Source organism: Cydia strobilella, chromosome 3 (genome assembly GCF_947568885.1).
Source record: "Cydia strobilella chromosome 3, ilCydStro3.1, whole genome shotgun sequence".
NCBI classification, from domain to species: Eukaryota; Metazoa; Arthropoda; class Insecta; order Lepidoptera; family Tortricidae; genus Cydia; species Cydia strobilella.
Window position 1 is genome coordinate 5,811,301 of NC_086043.1, and position 22,174 is coordinate 5,833,474.

At 37.1% G+C, this 22,174-nt stretch overlaps 2 protein-coding genes across 17 annotated transcripts in view; both read right to left on the reverse strand.

Annotated features, from left to right (window-relative positions):
* The window catches only part of LOC134756196 (cell adhesion molecule Dscam2-like), a 224,288-nt gene that overhangs the window by 54,925 nt on the left and 147,189 nt on the right, over positions 1-22,174 (reverse strand). Inside the window, exon 3 of the mRNA XM_063693024.1 lies at positions 16,794-16,936. Within this exon, the coding sequence (XP_063549094.1) occupies positions 16,794-16,936 (143 nt within the window). The remainder of the gene's footprint in view (positions 1-16,793; positions 16,937-22,174) is intronic.
* LOC134755630 (uncharacterized) lies at positions 551-7,138 on the reverse strand. 16 transcript variants are annotated; one of them, XM_063692136.1, is made up of 4 exons: positions 6,039-7,138; positions 5,431-5,550; positions 1,902-1,972; positions 551-1,471 (listed from the first exon to the last, which is right to left on the reverse strand). In XM_063692136.1, exons 1-4 carry the CDS (start codon positions 6,075-6,077, stop codon positions 1,192-1,194), a joined length of 510 nt encoding a protein of 169 aa, XP_063548206.1. In that variant the 5' UTR covers positions 6,078-7,138; the 3' UTR covers positions 551-1,191. The 16 variants fall into 16 exon arrangements, 14 of the variants coding, with proteins under 14 accessions (XP_063548206.1, XP_063548208.1, XP_063548207.1 ...); XM_063692138.1 differs by lacking the exon at positions 6,039-7,138 and adding an exon at positions 5,718-6,026 and having other exon boundaries at positions 3,652-5,550; XM_063692137.1 differs by lacking the exons at positions 5,431-5,550; positions 6,039-7,138 and adding an exon at positions 5,718-6,032.

Here is a 22,174-nt window from a genome sequence, read left to right on the forward strand (position 1 = left end):
TAATGCTTTGTTTGTAGGCTTGAAATAAACTGCTAAAATGTATGCACTCAGTCCATTTTTAAGTAAAAACCTTAAAAATGTATATCTATCACGGTTCATGAGATACAGCCTGGTGACAGACAGACAGACGGACAGACGGACAGACGGACAGCGGAGTCTTAGTAATAGGGTCCCGTTTTTACCCTTTGGGTACGGAACCCTAAAAAGACATATTTCTTATTTCCCCAATACCTCAAAAAAGTATCAATATTTAAAGCGAGGTTTAGACTAGCAAGAACTTGCATGCAATTTACGTTACATTGCTGACTACTGAGGTAAACTGCATTCAAAATCTTTATCAGATACCGCAATGTAACAAAAATTGCATGCAAGTTCTTGCTAGTCTAAACCTCGCTTAAGAAATTAAAATTAAACATTATTGATGTGAAGGATATTTCCAATAAAATATTCCTAGGTACCTACAAAACTGTGTCTCCATTATTTATACTTTTTGTTCAACGCTTGTTCAGCGTTGGAGGTAATGGCGACCAAATGAAAGCAGAGAATCTGATATCTTAATTTAATGTTTTACAGAAGGCTGGTTAGAAAAAGTGGGCTTATCTACATACATGTAGAAGCTTATATAGTAAAGTACAGCGCCACACTATGACACTACGGATTGGTTAGGAACTATTACATACATTGACATAGCTAACAGCTTATTGAGCACTTAAACTAGTACACAATAGTTTCGGTAGATGTCACCTTTACATATCATAGGACGATTGAGAGACTTAATCTGTCTAGATTAGGTAAGTAGGTACTTAGGTATGCTAATACCTACTTATCTGCTACTTGTTAAGATAGGTCTTAACATTTTGCCACCCCTTGAAATAGTTAATGTTTTATGAGTAACATTAGGTATTTCAAAGAATAGGCTTTATACATTTTACCTATCAGTAAGGATGGGCAGAGTTCTTTGTTACGAGTTATAGTTAGGTAATTACTTAAATTTTAATTAGATCTGTGCCCATTCTTATAAATGAAACAACAATAGGAAATGATTTTTATTTTAAATAGGGAGTAGGTATTCTAATTATGTACATAGGTACTAGGTAAGTAAGGTAATTTAGGTACTTAATTATACTTATTTGACACTTAGTTATAATTATTTGAACTTTACATTAGGTTGGTACTGTTGGTAGGTATTTACTACTTATATGACTTCACCCGAAGTAGGTAATGGACAAATGTTATTGAACGCGCGTTGGATGTCCCCTCTGGCGGTTCGGATGACGGCCACCCTGGTGACGCCATCCCGGCCCGGCTGCGTCGCGACGATCTTGCCCAGCCTCCACCGGCAGGGCGGCAGACGCTCGTCTCGTACCAGGACGACGGTGTCGACTGCGAGGCTTGGGCCGCGCGCGCTCCTCCACTTCGTGCGTTCCTGCAGCGTTCCGATGTAGTCACGTGACCAGCGCCGCCAGAAGTCCTGCGTGATTTGTTGCAAAAGTTGATAGTGAGTTAATCGGTTCTTTGGTACATGGTTATAATCTTCGTCCGGAAGTGAATTTGGTGCTTTTCCAATTAAAAAGTGAGCTGGCGTAAGGACAGGATAGTCAGGATTTGAACTAGGTAAGGGACCTAGAATTTACCATAGATTCTACCTGATATAGGATTGATACAAATTGTTCGTAAGTTAACAAAGATAACCCTAACACTCTTTTTAAATGATATTTGGTAAGTTTTATACTAGATTCCCATAGGGACCCCATATGAGGTGTATAGACAGGAATAAAACTCCATTTTATGCCCTCGTCTGCGCAATGAGATACTAGCTCGCTCGAGCTGTCCTGTAGGTATTTTTGTAAATCTTTTAGCTCGTTACTAGCCCCATGAAAGGTTGTTGAATTGTCACTCACCAACTCCTTCGGTTTACCTCTCCTGGCGATGAATCGTCGCAGCGCCGCCAGGAAATTGGCTGACTCGAGCCCTGTAATTAATTCGAGATGAATTGCCTTTGTTGCAAAACAAATAAACACTGCTATATAGCACTTAGAGACCTTGTAACCACGCCCTGTCCTATCTCTAATGTTATAAGGTCCTCCATAATCGATACCCGTGATAGCAAAGGGGGGGGAAGGATTTACCCTTGAGGGGGGTAAGTTTCCCATTATAGGGTTAGTAGTCTTTGGATTTGCTCTAAAACACGGAACGCATTTATTTACAATTTTCGAGGCTAACATCCTACCTTTTGTTGGCCAGATGCGCTCGCGAATAGTTGAAAGTAATAACTGAGGGCCAGCGTGCAGAGTACGTATATGTGCGTTTGCCATCAGTAGTTTGGTAAGCGCGTGCTCGTGACTTAATATTAAAGGATGTTTTTTTTTCATATGCATAATGCGAAAGACCGATTCGTCCGCCTACGCGAACGAGTCCGTCCTTCATGAATGGGTGTAAAGATAATATTTTTGATTTGTTAAGAACCGGTTTATTGTTTTGCAATAATTTATATTCGTGTGGGAATGATTCCATTTGTGCATGTCTAATTAATGCGTGATCCGATTTTTTTAATTCTTCTACGGACAATGGTCCTGATAATTTATTATTTGGATTAATTGTTCGAGTTTTATTTTTTGTATTATATATAAATCGAAGTATGTATGCTAATACATGAATAAGTGTTTTATCGCTTGACCACCTGTGGAAAAGATATTGTATCGTGTCGTTAGATTCTGTGCTAATAGCCAAGGTGAGAGTTATGTTTACGTCGCTCTCGGCCTCGGGTGCATGATTTAGTGACTCAGAATCGTGGGTCGGCCATGTGTCCGGACTTTGGGTCAACCACGCCGGCCCAGACCACCATAACTGGTTGGTTTCCAGCTTGCCTGGTGCTACCCCTCGGGACAAAAGGTCGGCGGGGTTATCCTCCGAGCGGACCCATGACCACTCGTGCTTGTTTGTAAGTGATAATACTTTTGTGACTCTGTTACTAACAAAACAAGTTAATTTAGGGTTACTATTTTTTATCCAACATAATGTTATTTTTGAATCTGACCACAGGTTGATTCCGGAAACGTCACATTTTAATGCTCGTTTTATTTTGTCGACATGTGTCGCGAGCAGTAAACTGGAACAAAGTTCCAAATTTGGAATAGTTTGGGGTTGTATTGGACTTATTTTTGATTTTGAGTAAAGTAGGTGAACTTGTACGTTTCCTACTCTATCGCTTGATCGTATATAGATGGCAGCGCCATAGGCTTTAATACTACTGTCACAGAACCCATGAATTTGTATCGTTACATAATTGGGTATGACTGTACATCTCGAAATTTTCAATTGGTTTAATAAAAACAAGTCTCGATAGAATGTGTTCCATTCTTGGATCAAGTCTTGTGTTAATTCGGTATCCCAATCTAATTGAGCCTTAAATAATTTTTGAATAAATATTTTGGCTACTACAATTACTGGTCCCGTCAAGCCTAGGGGGTCGAAAATGGACGAAATTACCCCTAGTACCTTTCTTTTGGTGATTGGGTGTGAAATTTGGTTTTCTTTAATGGTATACATAAGCTCATCTGAGTCACTAGACCACGCTAAACCCAGGACCTTATGTGTTTTATCTCCAAATTCGGTTGTGTGTGTGTTTTGGTGTGTGTGTGTTTCGCTCACCCGTTTTATGATGACTTCGGAATTGGACTTCCATTTCCGCAGCGTGAAGTTGGCTCCCCGCAGGATCTCGTTCACCTGTGATGCAGTTTCAGCTACCTGATTCTCGTCGTCGCCGCCGGCGATAAAATCGTCCATGTAGAACTGGTTCGCTATGGCCTCTGCAGCTGCTGGAAATGTGTGTTGGTTTTCGTTTGACAATTGTAACAAACATCTGGTTGCAATATGTGGTGCTGACTTTAAGCCGAAACTTAATGTGGTCAGCATATAAATTTGGAGTCGTTGGTGAGTATTTTCCCGCCAAAATATGCATTGTAGGTATTGTTGATTTGGTTTAACATAAATACATCTGTACATTTTTTGTATGTCAGCGTTAATAACATATTGGTATTTTCGGAATCGTAGAAGTATATTTATGAGTTCGTCCTGTATTATTGAGCCTTTGTATTGGATATCATTCAAAGAAATGCCGTTATCAGTTCTGCATGAGCAGTCGAAAACAATTCGAATAGGGGTTGAGGGGGAGTCGCGAAAAACAGCTTGGTGGGGTAGAAAATTACATGGGCCATCATAATTATCTTGTAATTGAATCATATGGCCAGCTTGTTCGAACTCGCGCATGAAATTCACATATTTATCTTTAAATTCGGGGTTCCGCTCGAACTTGGATTCTAATGTTTTGAACCTCCGATATGCTATGTGCCTAGATTGACCTAACTTGGTAGGTGGCTGCTTTAATGGAAGTTCTATTTCGAAATTACCCTCAGAGTTGTGAGTGTGAGTTTTCAGAAATATATCCTCACATTGTTTTTCATCATAGGGTAAATTTGGTGCGGAACCCTCCTCTATTTCCCAAAACTTTTTTAATTGAGTTTCTACTGTAACTTTACATTGAATGGCAGACTCGGTTTTTTTTTGTACGGAACCCGTGACTATCCATCCTAATCGCGAGCGTCTCAGAACCGGTAATCCGGGCCCGAGCTTGTATTTACCGGTAAGAAGTAAATCAAAGAATATCTCCCCACCGATAAGCAAATCTACATCTTGAGCTAAGTTAAACTCGTCATCAGCTAATTTATAACGCGACGGAATGTGCCAACGTTGCACGTTTGGTATTAAAATGTTGGTAGTACAAATTATAGGCGTAATAAAACAGGACAAATTCGTTGTAAAGGTTCCGTCTAAGGAATGCAATGTTACGTCACACGATTCTAAAAGGCTAGACACTTTTTCATTGAAACCTATGACATTTAAGGCAAGTTGTTCCTTGTTTAATTGTAACTTTTTGGCCGCGTTTTCGGTAATGAAATTTTCTTGCGAGCCATTGTCTAAAAATGCCTTCATTTTATGCACATTGTTATGCTTATCCCTAACGAGCACTTGGGCTGTTGTAAGGAAAACTGACCTATTTCGCGCATTGTTTATTTGTTTTTCGATTAAAGTGTTATTCGACAAGGTAGTCTCGATTTGACTAGAACTCGGTTGTTCGTCGATTAACGTTGATATTGGTAATCGCGTTGGTACGGGGTTACTACCTACATGAGTGTTGGTATTTGGTTTGTGTAGTAACGTATGATGCTTGCCCTTACATACTCGACATGTACTGGCCCTGCAGTTTGTTAAGACATGCGTTCCGGACAAACAATTAAAGCATAATCGTAATTTATTCACGGCTCGGATGCGCGCGATAACGTTTAATGCACTAAACTTTGGACACTGATTAATATAATGCGTACTCGAACAATACGGACACTGGTTACATTTAAACTGTTTGGAGGTTACCTTGATAGGTTCGGACGTGGTTACCATGGCCTTCTTGGAAGTGCTGGGTGCGTCCGATGGTACTGCTGGGCTGGTCGCTTCCAGCCGGTCAGCTCGGTTCTTTAGGAAGGTTTTGAAATCCTGCAACGAAGGCAATTTTCTCAAATCAACACTGTTTTCCCACTTTGATTGCAATCGACTGTCTAACTTTTTAACTAACATGTGAATAATTGCGAGATCCCAATTTTCGGTAGGTACATTTAATAAGCGCAAAGATCTCAAATGTTTGGAAATATTATCGCACAGACCTCTTAGACCCGAAGGAGTTGACGGTACCGGTTCCACGTCGAACAAGGCTCGCATGTGGTTGGTGACTAAACGTTTAGGATTATTATAACGTTCACAAAGCATCTGCCACGCGAGCATGTACGCGTCCTCGGAGAAATCGAGCGAACTAATTACCTCAAGTGCGCCGTCTTGTAAACAACTGCGTAGGTACTTATATTTTACGATCGGTGCTAAGCTAGCTTGGTTGACTAGGGCATCAAATGTGTCTCGAAATTGCAGCCACTGTGTTAGGTCTCCGTCGAAGCTAGGGAGGCTAATTTCGGGATATTTTATCGACTCACCGAGGGGTTGCTGCGGCGGGGCTTGCGGACTATGGTCATTTGGTGTTGAATCGGTATCTACCTTCGCCAGCAGCTTGCCCTTAGCGCTAAGTCGGTAAAATGTGTCCTCAAATGACATACGCTCGGCCTCGTGGGCTTCGATGTCCCCTTCGTCGCTGCACAGTGTCTCGATCCGGTCCTGTATCTCAGAGAAATCATTGTATAACTTTGGTAATTGTTCTAGTCTTAAGCTTATGTCTACAATTATTTCGGCCGTCAATGCACTTGAGTCGATTCTTTCTATAAATTTATTAAATACAGTTAATTTTCGCTTACAGACACCTCGTCTATTTTTTAACTGCCTAATTTCTAACTCTTCTAGAGTGTTTTTGGAAGTTTCTAACATGATTAAGAACGATTACAATTTACAATTTGTAGGAAATAAATCGATTACAATTAAATTTGGTAGGGAGATTTGGTAGATAGGTTAGGGAATGCCAGCTCACTTGCCTTCTCGATTGATGCTCGTGCGCGTGGCGTAGCTTGGTGATTGCCCTCGCTTGGGCGCTCCTTCTGCCTCTGGTGTGGTACCACCCACGTGGTCCCTTTGGTACTTGCGGTAGCCGTTCCCTGCTGCGGCTGCGGTGCCACGCACGTGGTCCCGCTTTGGTGGCTCGGTCGGCGCCTGTCGCGTTGGCTCAGGCCGCTCGATCGAGTGGTGTGGTCGCCTCCTAGTCACCTCTTCAGCTTCTTCAGGTCGGCGGAGCCCCACGCGGTTGCTGCCTACGTGGTAACGTTGCTCTCCCGGCCTAAATCAGGATACGCGGCGATTCCTCGACGTACCGGCTCGCAAATTTTACTAAATTTACTAGCGATTCGCTTTAAAGTACTGAGATTAACCGCGATTTAAACTAGGGGTCACCATTATGTTCAGCGTTGGAGGTAATGGCGACCAAATGAAAGCAGAGAATCTGATATCTTAATTTAATGTTTTACAGAAGGCTGGTTAGAAAAAGTGGGCTTATCTACATACATGTAGAAGCTTATATAGTAAAGTACAGCGCCACACTATGACACTACGGATTGGTTAGGAACTATTACATACATTGACATAGCTAACAGCTTATTGAGCACTTAAACTAGTACACAATAGTTTCGGTAGATGTCACCTTTACATATCATAGGACGATTGAGAGACTTAATCTGTCTAGATTAGGTAAGTAGGTACTTAGGTATGCTAATACCTACTTATCTGCTACTTGTTAAGATAGGTCTTAACAACGCTGAAAATAGGTCATCGCGCGTGATTTTGGGCGTGGCGTCAAAAGCCAGTAAGTACGTCACAACGAATATTTTTTTAAAGGTATTAATTGTACATTTAAATAAATTATTTTGAACGTATTTTTAAAAGAGAAGTAAAAGATTATTAAATAAATAAAAAAATTGCAGAAAATCTCTACTTCAAGTATTTAATGAAGATTGCATCGTCTTGAATGTACAGTCTCTTCTCCTGGCTCTTTAGCTCCTGAAACGATATTTGATTTGGTGGCATTTTCTTATCGTGAACGGGCGGGCGTTTCACTCTAATTCTATTTCTCTCACTTTCTTAAATTGTTTTAGTATTACAATAGCTATAATGTGGTTTGATTTAAAATCTCTATATAATCGAAATATGCCACATTATTATCCACAGTACTGCGTACAGAAAGGTTTGCTTCATGTGTACTCTAGGATTGTTGGATGAAGTAATAAAGTTCGGTCTTCCTCAGAATCGTCCTTTACTGAATGTTGTTCACTCAAACGTAATTAATATGGCCAAAGTATACTATTCAATGATAATGAAACATAATCGACTTCTATAGAACGAATCTTTGTAAGGCTATTGTTCTAAAACCCGTAAGTACATGTTGCCGATTTACATGTCTAAAAGTCGAATAAACATCAAGGTTACTCGTAATTGTGTATAAATTAAGTATATAAAACCACTTAAAAAAAATCGAAGCTGTTAAATAGATAAGTATTAAGTAACTTTATGTAATAGATAGGTACTTAATACTAATCAATTATGTTATAATATGTTATATTCAATAGTTTTTTTTATCTAAGTAAGCTTAGTTTCTGATAATTTTACTTACTAGCATTGCACACTAAAAGATTCGGTTATGCGTATGCATGAGCTAAAATGTAGTTATACCATTAAGTGTACTCACAGCTGAAACAATGCCTCGTTCTGACGACAAAAGACTCGGCACGTAATCAGATCATCGATGCATAAACCTTAACTAGCCACTTGCGGAAGGGCCCTCGATTCTTTTATAGGAACAGCGCGAAAGAGGTGCTCGAGTGTTGCCACAAAGGCGCATTGTTCTGAGGTGCGGCGGGAATTGCTGTCGATCAAAAAGCCACTTACAAATAATCATTACTTGGTTTTTACCATTTTACACTTAAATGCTACGTGATAAGATTGAGATTTTATTGCCACTGTTTTGCCAACATGCTTAAAGGTACTATTAATATTTTTGATCTATTTCTGTTCAGTAATACAATGTGATTGTAGGAGGTATTAAATTATTGTGTTATAATTGTTATAAATGAGTGTTTGTATATTTTGATATTTGTTCTTCCATCACAAAATGGCATCACAAATTCCTTCGTTGACACTAACCTACACAAAAATAAAATTTATACCTTGGTCGGTTAACATTGAGTAGGTAAGAGATTTGCTAAAGGGAATATAAATGGACCTAATTAAATAACTGTTATCGTCTTTGCTTACCTGTGCTTCTACAAAAAGCGCAAAAGTAAATTGGGAAATTTGAGAAACCTTACTGCGAAATGGGAAATATAATTGAAAAACGATTGCATTTCCCTTTAATCGGAATCGGATCGCATTGATTTGTTCTTAACCTATTAAATATTACAAACTTAATTTGCCGGGTAACTTGGGCGAAGGCGGACGGCCGGATGGTGAGACTTAATAAATTCTGCTTTTAAGGTTCTGTTTGTTGTTTGTGTTGGTGCGAAATTAAAAACGTGTTTCCGATGACGGGGTATAGATTTGGTTATTGGAACAAATTTTTGCAATATTTTTTGGGCACAAGCGGACGTGTCATTAGAAATACTTTTAAATTGTTTATCGCTTAAAGTTGTTACATTCGACTTGGGATATACCTATCTAGGGACACTTCCCGGAATTTAGAAGTTATTTAATTTTTTATTGTTTGTTCCGTGATAACTTAAGTACATGTGTTCTAATTTAAATGAAGTTAGGTAAAAACGTAGTCGAGACTCTTTATATTTTTTAAGTTATTACATGAGCAGGAATCATGAAAGGATTATGGAGCTAGAAGGCCCAAAAGTAACTAAAACTCGAATTGGACCGTTTGTCAATAATGTCCTATATTTATTTATTTCATATTTATTAGGTTAAATTAACTAATTATTTTGTTATTTACTAAAGTGTTAATTAAATTTTTTTCATTGAATTTTAATGTAAAATAAATGATTGTTGTTTTAATACTTTCAATTACCAACTAAGGACGAATGGTGCCTTCCAACCCACAAAGCCCTCCGGTGGCCGAGGTCGGAAGACTTGGCCACGTTCTCTTTAGTACGTAGGTACATATTTCAGATTAGGTATTACCTAAAAACGTGTTAGCGCTTTCCACTTTGGTCACCCAATCGCAATAACTAAACAAAAACACTTTTCAAGAGAATAAAATTTTCACGCTTTTCTAGGTTACCTATTTAGCCTTACTAATATTACACCGACAAAAACGAAATAAAGCAATATTTTTATGTTGCGTCCATTTATGTTAAGCACTGCAGATTATTATATTACACTTCCAATTTAAGCGTGTAGTAGAGATAATTTATGTGGCGAGTTTTTTTGGCATATTTCCTTGAGGAAAGTTAATTAGCCGGAACGGTAGCAGCTGCTGCGGCCATAGCCTCGGCCCTATGCACTGCTTTACATAATGCCCGGCAGATTTTTAAAACGGGAAGTTTATACCCGGCCGTAAAAACTGTTGATAAAATTAAAAGTAGACAGTTGAAAGTGGACCTGGACTGTTTGAATAATGATAAAGTTTACGTATTGTTTTGAATTTTAACGATGCTTAGTAGCCTTACCACGACTGCCTTAGCACTAATATGCGAGTACGAGCGAGATGCATAGAAAGTAAGTTACGCACACGCTAGCGTATATCTCAATGTCAATCTGATGGTAGCCGTACAAGTTATATAATTGAAAGTAAGCCTCAAAGAATAAAACGCATAGGTTTTCAATTATGTTTTTCTTGATTTATTTTTGATGAGAATTTAAATATCTATAGGTAGTCTCTAGTTATTTTAATATTACAAACGCAGCCTCGTCTACCTTGTAACTCATGGACTGACAACCTTTACATGACTTTTGGATGGAAAAATCAGAGAAGCTGATAATAAATTATGTAGTTTACGGTTAGAAATATGATGAAAAATGGTTTTATTCCAAACTCAAACTTTAAATAGTAGATATTATATCAAAAGTAAAAACGGGACCAATGACCAAGATTATTTTGGCCGATTATTATTATGTTGCGGTTTTTTTATGTTATTTATAAATAAATTTTATCGAAAACTGACGGCAAAAAGACAACCAAATAAAAATCAGCCCATTTCCAAAGTCTATACAATGTAAAAGCACGGTTAGCTATTGGAATTGGTAGCACGTTGAACCGGCAATCCAAAGCTGTGGCTTGAACCCACGATAACTAGAATAGGGATGTTGACTATTTTTTTGAACTGTTTTCATTTTATAAATAGACACATAATTATTGCAAACTTAAAAATTTTATTCATAATTTTTTAATAAAAAATCGACGTTCATTAGTTTAGACGTGTTTAAATTTCGCGCAAAAACGCTCCAAGCTGTCACGTGATCTGGATGACGTAACGAGGTGATAAACAAACGACTGTCGGTGCCAGAGGACCACCAGGCTTGCAAACTTGTCTGTGCGTGTTTCTAACGCCGTGACGTCACGCGCTCCGATTTGCGTTTGCAGTCACGTGATGCTGGGCATTATTTTAAATAGGTACTTTTAATTATTTTTAATTAATTTATTACGCATATTTATACTTACAAAATATGATTTTCAGCATTCTAATATTTCCTGCTATGGTAAAAACATAAAATTTTATATATTCGCGATTCATGTCAACATCCCTATTTACACAATACATGTATGTTTGTCGCAGGTTGATCGCACTAAACCGCTGCCCTTTAGCTGTTTGTCACGTAGGCCGCGTGACTAGCCTGCTGATATTCAATAGACGTAGCTTGACCGAGGATCGCCCTGAAAGTTATTTCTCGCGCCGCCAAAATCTCCCAGAAATTTGTATTTGTATTACATTGGTTATCTGTATCTCTTTCCTGTGTATTTGGTTACGTGAGACTCCAATTTGCAGTATAAATTATTCCGTGTAAATTTTATTGATGGAGAGCAGACCTTGGATACGTTTGGAAAGGTTTCGACAAAGGCTTATCTAATGAAAACGCGGGAGGATTAAGTTTTAGGTTTCAGTGCCTATAGAAAGTAAAAGTAATCATGATACATTAGAAACGAATATTTAATCTTTTTATACTAAATAGCAGGCTCTCACGGTTTCTGGGTATAACAACTAATGTTTTAATTATTGTGTCATGTTGTACCCAAAACATAAGCTTTATTGAGCTGACTAGGGAAAAAACTCTATTTGTGTTAGATTGTTCAATAACATATATGTGACTGCCTAATTTTATAATTAGGATTAGGATTTTTTTGGTAAATACTTAAATATATGACCGGTATTATATGTGACTGCCTAATTTTTATAATTAAGATTAGGTATGTTTTTGTAAATACTTAATTATATGACCAGTCTGGCTTTGTCAGTAGAGTGATCCTGCCTAACTATAAAGCCTGCCTATGTACCGGGTTCGAATCCTAGTAAGGACATTTATTTGTGTGACGAGCACATGTTTTATCGTTATCTGAGTGCCTACAACACAAGGTTTCTTGAATTTACTGTGAGGATTTGTAGGGTAATTTTTGTAAGGATGCCTGTAATATTTATTTATTTGTAAGTTTTTATTTTTATATTACACTATATTTTTGTTTTTGTATTTTTACATTTATGATTTAAGCTAGTTATTAATTTAGTTTAGTATTTTGTACTGTGGTACCTCTGTATATTTCATTACATTGTGGTTGTGCCGCAAGAGGCAAAAGGCCCTGTTAAAATGTCAATTAATGATATCATTTGGATACCAACATTTATGTTCGAATTGGCAACCAGAAAGGCAAATAACAAAATCAACGATTAGCAGCTAGCTGTCCCCGTTTAGAGATTTCATTTCAACAAATTGTTTTAAACAGGTAAAAAACCCGAATTCAATATACGTCGAAAACGATTCCAGTCCAGCCTTACAAAGCATTACTCGTGTTTAAAGTGAACTGAACCTTACTGGATTCAGGTAAGGTTCCCTTTCGTTTGAAGGGGGTTACCCTTAACCCGGCGTATTGACATTTGGGAAGGCAAGTCTGGATCAATCTCGAGGCGAGAATGCAAATACGATTCTTTATTGGAGAAGGTCGGAGGGTCCAGATTGAGGTCCGGGCCTTTGTGGGTCCGTTAATGGAATGAACGCTTGACTATGCTGGGGGCCGAGCGCGGGATATAGCGGAATCCGCGTAACATGTATATTTTATGATTTTCTGATGTGGATGTTGTGTGTGTACAAGGACCCTGAGGATAAGTTAGGAACGTAAAATGGAAAAACACGTTGTACATCAATATATGTATTGTATGAAAATTGTAAATCAATACAACGTACAATTTTATAATAACTTCAATTAATAAAATAAAAATATGTCAATTAATTTCATACGATTTTTGGTGCCATTTTACTTTAGTAGGTAACAACTAGTTAAAATACAAAAAAATATATATATTTTCATCAGAAAAATTATCGGGAAAAATTTGATTTAATACACAACAATCGAATTTAAACTATCGTGATACATATTAACTTAATTAACTTAGCCGACCGCTACTCACTCAGGCACTGTTAGTGCTTGAAAATGGAGACCTAGGCTCTCCGAAACATGTCGCGCGAGTGACTAAAAACACGTGAGTTAGTTAAGTTAATACACAACTTTGGGAACAAATCAAATTATTTTATTAAATATTTTTGATTTGTGTTTTTTAAGTAGTCACACTACTATGTAAAAATTATAAACTGAAATAGATGTCATATATTAAAGAAAAAGTGAAGAAGCCCTCCAGTGGTAAAGGCCGGATTCGAACCGGCGTCTTTAGCAATCCGGGCTAACGCCTTCAAAGTTCAAAGTGTTTTTATTTGCGAGTATATGTCAAACTACAGTGGCGGTAAATAAATATTTGTAGCACTATACCCTGCCTGATGGCGTACAAAAACTTGAATAATTTCCTTACATACTTACATGCGATATAAATTTACATATCTATATAAATACCTAGTTATTATTAATATTAAAGTCATGTCAAATCAGAAGCGTTAAAATTATACAGCAAAAATTCAGAAATGGTGTAAAAACAATTATCAATTAAAAATGTCAGTAGTTTGTGCTTAAACTGATTTAAGGGTAACATTCTGAAATGGACAGGCAATTTGTTATAAATCTTACTAGCTAAGCAGAACACACTTTTGCGCATTAGGCCAGTATTTGCGGAAACAGGAAAGAGATTCTGAGGATACCTCGAATTTCTAGCAAATACCTCAGAGACCGTCCTGAATAGTGTTGGGTTTGTTTTGATGTACATCGCAATTTCAAAAATGTAGAGGCAGGGAAATGTAAGAATTTTCAGGTCTTTAAAATGTGGTACACAGCTATCTGTTAGGTGAAGCCCTAGAATCGCTTTCACGCATCTTTTCTGTGCGATAAAGACGGCTTCTCTGTTGACTGAATTACCCCAATAGATGATCCCATATCGTAAGGTTGACCCAACGAAACTGTGACAAGCCATCATCACAGCTTCCGTACTAACTTGCTTGGAAAGTTTGTACAAAGCGAAAGCATATTTATTGATTTTTTTACAAACTGTCTCAGTATGAGCTGTCCAATTTAAATGATTGTCAATTCGGACACCTAAAAAACTTGTATTGCTTACTGATTCTATAACCGTTCCTTCATAATTGCAATCAATGGGTCTCATTACTTTTCTTTGATAAAAATGCATTATTTTAGTTTTATTTGCCTTGCCTTGAACCCCAGGCCTATTTTTCTTTAATATATGACATCCATTTCAGTTTAGATTTAATACTTAATTTCAGGTTTAAAGTCGACATTTCTGGTGGAGTTAAAATGATTTTTTTTACAAGTGTATTTTTAACAACCATTTGAAAGTAAGTTCACAAAAGAACTGCGGCGTAGCAAAACAAAAAGTCATAAAACGTGAAACCACTCATATGCTTCTTCTATAACACGGCGGGCTACGATGCTACGAGAGCTACAAATCTACACGTCTACGAGGCTACGAGACCGCTCACGGCTCGTTGAAGCTGTTGTCACTGTTGTCAGCAAAACGTTTTCACTGGGTCATTGACTTGCCATTTCCTTGGCTTTGTTCGTGTAATAATGGCGTAGAACCGTGATTTTTCACCTCTCTGTGATATCGATACATACACAATTTCTTTTTTGCAGATGACCACCAATTATAAATATTCTCTATAAATTCTTCGGCCAATTTAACACATTCATTGCCAGCGACACGTAGGCGGGTTCTCTGTTCTTATGCGCTTTCCACTATAAAGCGGAAAACCCGCGTTATCGGCTACGAACTTAGTGTGTAGCTAGTGCTGGTAGGGAATACGTTAAGTGCCCCCGTGAGTCACTATAGTAGTCCGCGGACCATCAGTTAAGAACCACAGTTGTTGTAAAGTGTAAACTTCGAATTTCGTAATGAGCTCATAGTAATCGTCAAAGGTATTAAATTTAATAGAATAACCCATTAGATTAATTTTATTTGATGTTTATATGTTAATCTCGACATAATTTTAATATGCTAAATTACTTATTTAAGAGTTCCCGTCGAATTAATCTACTCGTCTCTATTTTGGTATTTCATTTATTTTTAGTACACAATTTTTATTTTAAAAACAACAGTCCAAAAGGCATTCTGATTGTAATACTCGTAACAGGTTACGAACTTGATGTAGGTTTGTTATGGATATGATTTGTCAGTGTCGAAAGTGAGATTTCTGGTTGAAAAAATGTCCAAAACAAATCCACATCAAATTCTTAACCTGTTATTACAATCAGAATACGCCTCCAGTAAACCATTGATCTATTTTATCCTAAGGGATTGAGTTAGTATACAAAAAATATATTTTAGTTCTGTTAGGCTGTCTCACGCGGTTTTAAGTACTACGAGTATAATAATCCTGTTTTATTTTCAAAGCTTATAATCTTTCAGATAATCTCACTCTGGTCAAAGGCATGAAAAAAGTTTAGCAACTCGAGCGCTTGAGAAAAAACCCCGCACACTCAAGCTCGAGAGCGCATTGTTCGAGCGATTAGGAGAGATGAGAGCGCCTCGAGACGGGCGCTGCAAATCGCGTCACAGCCCAAATTGCTGGCCACTTCAGATGCGTGCGGATTTTATTGGGGTGAAAGTATAAGTGGAAATACTCCGCTTTTTGGCTTTACCACGGCTAGTTTATAGAATATGAGATAACGTGAATGAGATAGAAATGGAAATGTAGAATTCGGATGAGGGTTTGATATATGTATGTATAGGTAATGAGAATTCGATATTGGTATTGAATGTATGCCAGATTGAAACCATGGAATGTTGGATAATGCACAGACTGGAAATCCGCTACCCATGTATATGCTGTTAGTTAAGAGTCCCCAGCAAGCTCGGTTCTCCATACAAACGTAATTACACTCTCATTTTAAAACGACTAGCTAGATTGCTCTAAAACTTTGTAATTAGAATAGGATAACGTTTAGGGTATCTCGTCCTGTAATTAGTTTATGTAGCTTCAGATTTAAGTTTTTCACTTGTTTTGCTCTATTTAATTTGTTTTATAAACTGGAGCTATATAAACTAATTACAGGATTAGATATACCTCATGTATGCAGTCCTCGTCACGTAGTTTTAAAATGAGAACGAAACTCCATTTGTATGGGAAGGTGAAATTCGGCCGAGCTTGCTGGGTACTCTTAAAATGACATTATTAAGTAGATTTGGATTCCTATAAACGTCGTGAGAACTTTAGTAAGGCAGCGTTACCGCATTGACGTATAACATCTTTTGGATTACAGCATCAATTAGATCATAGTCCTTAATCTAGAATTCTCACTGTCTAGCAAAACCGACGCTTGACAGTAAACTTTCTCCGTAACGCATGGCGCCGATGACGCGTTCTTTTTCTCACTTACTTAGAGCCTTTCATGCTTTCATGCTGCTTGGAAAAGTTGCGAGTCAAGTGCGCCCAAACAATTGAGTGGCATACAAATAATGACAGTAACGCCAATGAATGGAAATGGTGTGAGGCAATGGAATGTCAGTATGACGATCCAGATCCGATGGTACATCACATTGTTTTTGACTGTCCCACAACAAAGTTTAGTGGGACATCGGCAGATCTAAGGACACTTATGACGAATGCAGTTGCAGCACACCTGGATCCCAATATTTGATAAGTTGAAGAAGGGAACTGTAAGCCATACGATAAACAGATACGAGTATGTAGGTAACGCTACTTACCCGCTTCAACCCGCATGTCCCGCGACAGAATCGCGCCGACGCTGCTTGCCGCGCGGCAGCGGTACGTGGCCGCGTGCACGTCGCTGCGGTACTGCGCTGCGCTGAACGCGCCCAGCCATAGCGTGCCGTTTGGAAGAGCGCCTCTGTTGAAGAAAAATATTTTCTTCATGTATAATTTGGTTGTCACAGATAAAGCGAAGTTGAGGGTTATTTCAGGAGCGTAAACATATGAATCATTATAAAATGTACCGGCTGACTTTGCATTCGATTGACCTAATAATAAAAATAAATTTATGAAGGCATAAAAATTAACTGTTCACGCAATAATGCGGGCAGGCACTATTAGCGAGACAATCATTATTGATATTGACATTCCTTCTTTCCATAACATTACATTTTCATATTATTTCATTGCGACCTGTTAAGTAATAGCACTGCAATTATTTAAAAGTAATATCATTATTTCTGATGGGTCGACAATTGTCCACATAAAGGATAACATTGTAATTAAATGAAATATTTTGTATCAAATGAATTTTTATTTTAATGATAATATAATATAGCAATAATGCAGAATAGACATCCTTACTTTTTGGGAGCCGGTTAAAAATCTTTTCAGAAACGTTTCTTATTTGTTTGCACAAAAATAATCCCGGTCCACGAGTGGCGAGAGATAATCCGGCACGTAATTAAACTTGTCGGCGAAACTCCGCGAACTTCGTAACTTCGCTGCATTATCATACAAGGCTCTTTCCACAAGTTGCTACACTATAAATATTATATATTATGTGATAGTTTGTATGTGTGTGTTGTTGTTTGCAGGTCTGGTGTAACAAACTAATTAAAACTAAAAAAAACTATTCTATTCTATGTTTAGATATTTGGTGCTCAATTAAGCAAAAAAGGTTGAAAAGACATGGCTAAAATTGGAAAAGAGAGCAGATCAATTATAGCCTGGATACATACTTTTCATCCGGGATATCGTCCCCAAAAGAGCTGAAATGATACTGTGGTGATAAGGGAGATGCAATGAAAGTAGGTAGGTACTGAAAGGAAGAGAGGAAGGAAGGATACAGCTTAAGGACTTCTAGATGGACAAAGTCGTGGCTAGGTTTTTAGGTGTTATATTTTGTATTTGTATTCATTTAATTCAAGCAACATGGCTCATAAAAGCTTTGAAACATAAAAATCTATTAAAATTAAAATACAAACTTAAAAATTAAAATATGTATTACTAAAATATTAACTAAGTTACTGGAAACATGTCAAAAATAAAAGAATAAAAATTAACTAATAAATAAAACATGATTCACGTAGAATTTCAAATAAACTAACTTTAAATCGAATGTCGTACAAAAATCAAAGTCGCGTAAAAATAAGTAACATGTCCCTCATAAATTAATTAATACCCATACAAGACTTATTATTTAACTCATCTTTGAGACACTGGTGCGTGCAATGACAACCAGTGCCTCACAAATGGAGAGTCAACTCGATCTGCGATGACCGCTAGTAGGGCGCTTCCGCTGGCGCGCGCGCGGCGGGCTGCTGACATAGCCCTCTTACGTTATAGCATGAGACAGAAAACGATTGGATGATATTAAATGTTTAATAACATCTTAAAATTACAATATTTGTAAGAAAGAAAGACAAGCTTAGAAAAAAAATGGTTAGAGTAGGGTAGACATGAGAGTTCTGGACCACATGACGTCATGATGACGTCATCACAACGTCATGTGGTCCAGAACTCTCATATCTACACTACTGTACTATTTTGTACAGTATAGGAAAATATTAAAGAATTACAAGACGAAGGAAGAAAAAAAAACTGCCTCGTGCGATACTACAAAAATCTATGGTCTCAATTAAAGTGGGTAAGTAGGTAGATATAAATAATGTTAGGCCTTCATGGGTCAGCTATCTATGACTAGAAGACGATGTCATATTTGAATTCATTGACTTGGATTGAGCTATCAAATAAAGCACATCTATATTCCTTTATTGTTATTTTATGTAAATGTATATACAACAAATAACATACAACTACATTATAACCAAAATATCTGATTAGAAGTCGATAAGGACACAAAAAAGGTTATTTTTCTCAATTTTTTTAAAAAGATTTGCTGCAAAAAAAAAATAAAGGATATATGATATTCACATTGACAGATTGCAAATAGGTTGCCTCGTAAAATTGCGTACGGACAGATTTTTTTTACTTTTGTTTGTTATTTAAACGTATATTATATCAAATTAAAGCTTATTTTATATATAATCTAACTGTAATAGGTTGCCTTATTAAAAAGTTGGTCCAGTCCACGGTTGCCTAGTTTAACCGAGTTTTATCTAAAAATATACGTATATCGTACGCAGTTTCACTAGGCATTCTATTTGCAATGTGTCAATGTGAATATTATCTATCATTTATCTCTTATCAAAAATAAATAACATGAGAGTAGCTGGTATTCCTTATAACCATAGAGTAACTTATACTAGAGCGGTACTGTCATAGTAAATTTTGTAACCCCAGTAAATTCACTGCCATCTGTCGACACACTTTAAAACTAAAAATAAATATTTATAAAAATACGATAAAATGTATTTAAATGTAGATAAATGTTTTTTTTTATTTGCATTAATTATTTTTATGATTTTGACCCATGTTCTTTCACTGATATGCGTTAAAATTGTTAAATAACAAACGAAACCGTCAACGCCATCTATACGACAGTTGGCCAAAGCTAGTAGCGCCCTCTGAACGAGAATCAAATTTTCTTGATTTTCGAGGCACGTGTTTTCCTTAGACTGTATCCATTTATTACGGAGTTATATCTATCTTTGTTATAACGTATCTTAGACCATAATTATCCAATCCTCAGTTTAATCCTCAAAATGTTACGCGTACTTACGCGTACATTATTAACAATTAACTAAATTAGACACAGTTTGAAACTGTTCTAACTTGACTCGAAGCTCTATCATTATTCATTAGTCTCTCATTACAGGTACTAATTAGCAAATTTACCTACGCAAGTGAAAACTTCGCCAAGATATTTATACGTGCAAAATGAAACGGCATAATACAATACGTAAGGAAGACGTGACAACAATATGGTTAAAATTATTATCTAAAATTTCATCCTACGCTTGTTTACAAGTACCCAGTTTCTCTGTTAACTTATCGTTGTTTTGATACAATAACAACGTCAATCATTAATTAGCAATATACTCAACCAACACAATTAAATTAAATTATCATCTCAATTAACAAAAGCGACCTGTAATTAGAGATGGGCCGAATATTCGGTAATGATTCGATTTTCGGCATCGGCAAGTTTTCCAATGTTCGTGTTTGGCCGAATTATTCGGTTCAAGTGCTGAATATTCGGCAAATATTTTTTATTATGTTTGTCTTATTGTAATACTGTAAAATGTAAGCTCCTCGAGAACTTTCAAGATCTCTTCCGTAAGGTTTCATTTTCCCGTTGTCATTAAAATACTGGATAAGATTTTTGATTATTTGGAGTGTGTTGAAAATTTGTTTGAGAGTTCTTGCCTTTTGACCTGTTTGTTTCTAGGGAATTGTCTAGAGGGGACCACTGACTATCAGTCCGCCGGACGATATCGGCCTGTCAGTTGTTTGAAACTGTCAATATTTTGTTCTAACTGACAGACCGATCACGTCCAGCAGACTGATAGTCAGTGGGCCTCTTAAGAAGATTCATCTTTAGCTGCTAAAGTTATTGAAGCGTTTTCAAATGGTTTATGAAAATGACACATATGAACCGAATTGTTCGGCCGAATATTCGGTTCGGTAAGATCTGAACCGAACATTTAACCAAATAAAATTCGGCCCATCTCTACCCGTAATAATAATAACACATCGTAATCAATAATGTTTCGTGTACTGCGTCTCATGTAATATTCTGAATAAAGTTCGTATTGTGGTATTATTGGATCAGCCCGCGAATGATCGCCCAATAATATTACATGTTCAGTACAGAGCGAGTTGCCAAGTCATCACGTAGACATCTCATATATTATTCAGTCGCATGATTGTTCAACTAAACTAGCTATTTTACGAGTATTATAGCTGGGGAAGCAGCTAGGTATGTCGTAAAGTAAGGAAATTGTTGGCCGCTTTGCAGGATACTACAATAGTCAACTTAAAGAAGAGTACAGTATTATGGGGTGCAAAAGATGTTTTAACTATTACTGGTACTCAATCGACATCAATAATTAATGTCTGTTACGCCCTCCTTGCGCCATTACATTTGGATATCTTGTGACCTTTGCTATGTATGTAATTTTCTAGAACAATGATACCTAACTTTACATAATACGTGGGGTTGATGATGATGTGATTTATTTTTTGAAAAACGTATGTCGGCAAAATTTAGTGTATGATGACGGCGATTGAATGAAGACTGTAGGGGAAAGTCCCCGAGTGGCGGACACCTAAGCCTTTAGAAGAAAATAAAAAGTGTGTGCATCTTTACGCGCGATTGAAGTTAAACTTCTTTGACGTTTATCGCTATGTTAGAACTTTGACGTGTGTCCTATTATTATGCATGTGTCACTGCTGAGCGTTACTTCCGTCAGAAAAAAAAACTGAGTTACCCTCTAGTCGCGCCTAAAAAAGTTTATATCTTTATTTATAAATTACTTTAGTCACAAAAACCTTAGAATCAAAATAAAATAACACAAATACAACTTCTACATAAATTAATTCAAAAACGAAAAGTTTACTTTACTGAAAAAAACTTTACTTTGCAAGAGGTACTTAGTAATATAATCTTTTGAACATTATGGAATGTCAAGCAGATGCTTCCTGCGCTTGACATCCGGGCCACCCATGGCAACCTGGAGCCCTGTATCCAGTCTTCCCCCAGTCTTCCCCAGTGTGGCTCTAAACATACTACGGGCTGCATCAACCAATAGCTGCTGTTTTTCCTCCTTTTTTAACTTCACTCTTCACTTGTTTACTTAGTTCCCCTCAACTTCACCTTTTTCTTTACCTTTTAAAATGTTAGCTGGCTTTCCTTTATATATAAAATGTTCACTTCTTTCACATCTTCTTTTCCGGACATTTTGTTTTCTCTTCCATTTTTTCTTGCCCATCTTGATCTGAAACATCGTAGGTCCAAAATACAACTGAAAAAAAGCATATTCACTGTCCGGCATTACGGTACTATTACTGTGTCCGGTACTGAGGGATAGGAAATTATTACAATAATTTAATGTGTACCTCAACTATTTCAATTATGTAAAAAAACTTTTATAGACTACGAAATTTAAGTGATTAGTGAGTTTATTAAAAATAAACACATCCATCTAAACACAAAAGATAGGCCGAAACACTCACCCAAAACTTATGCGAC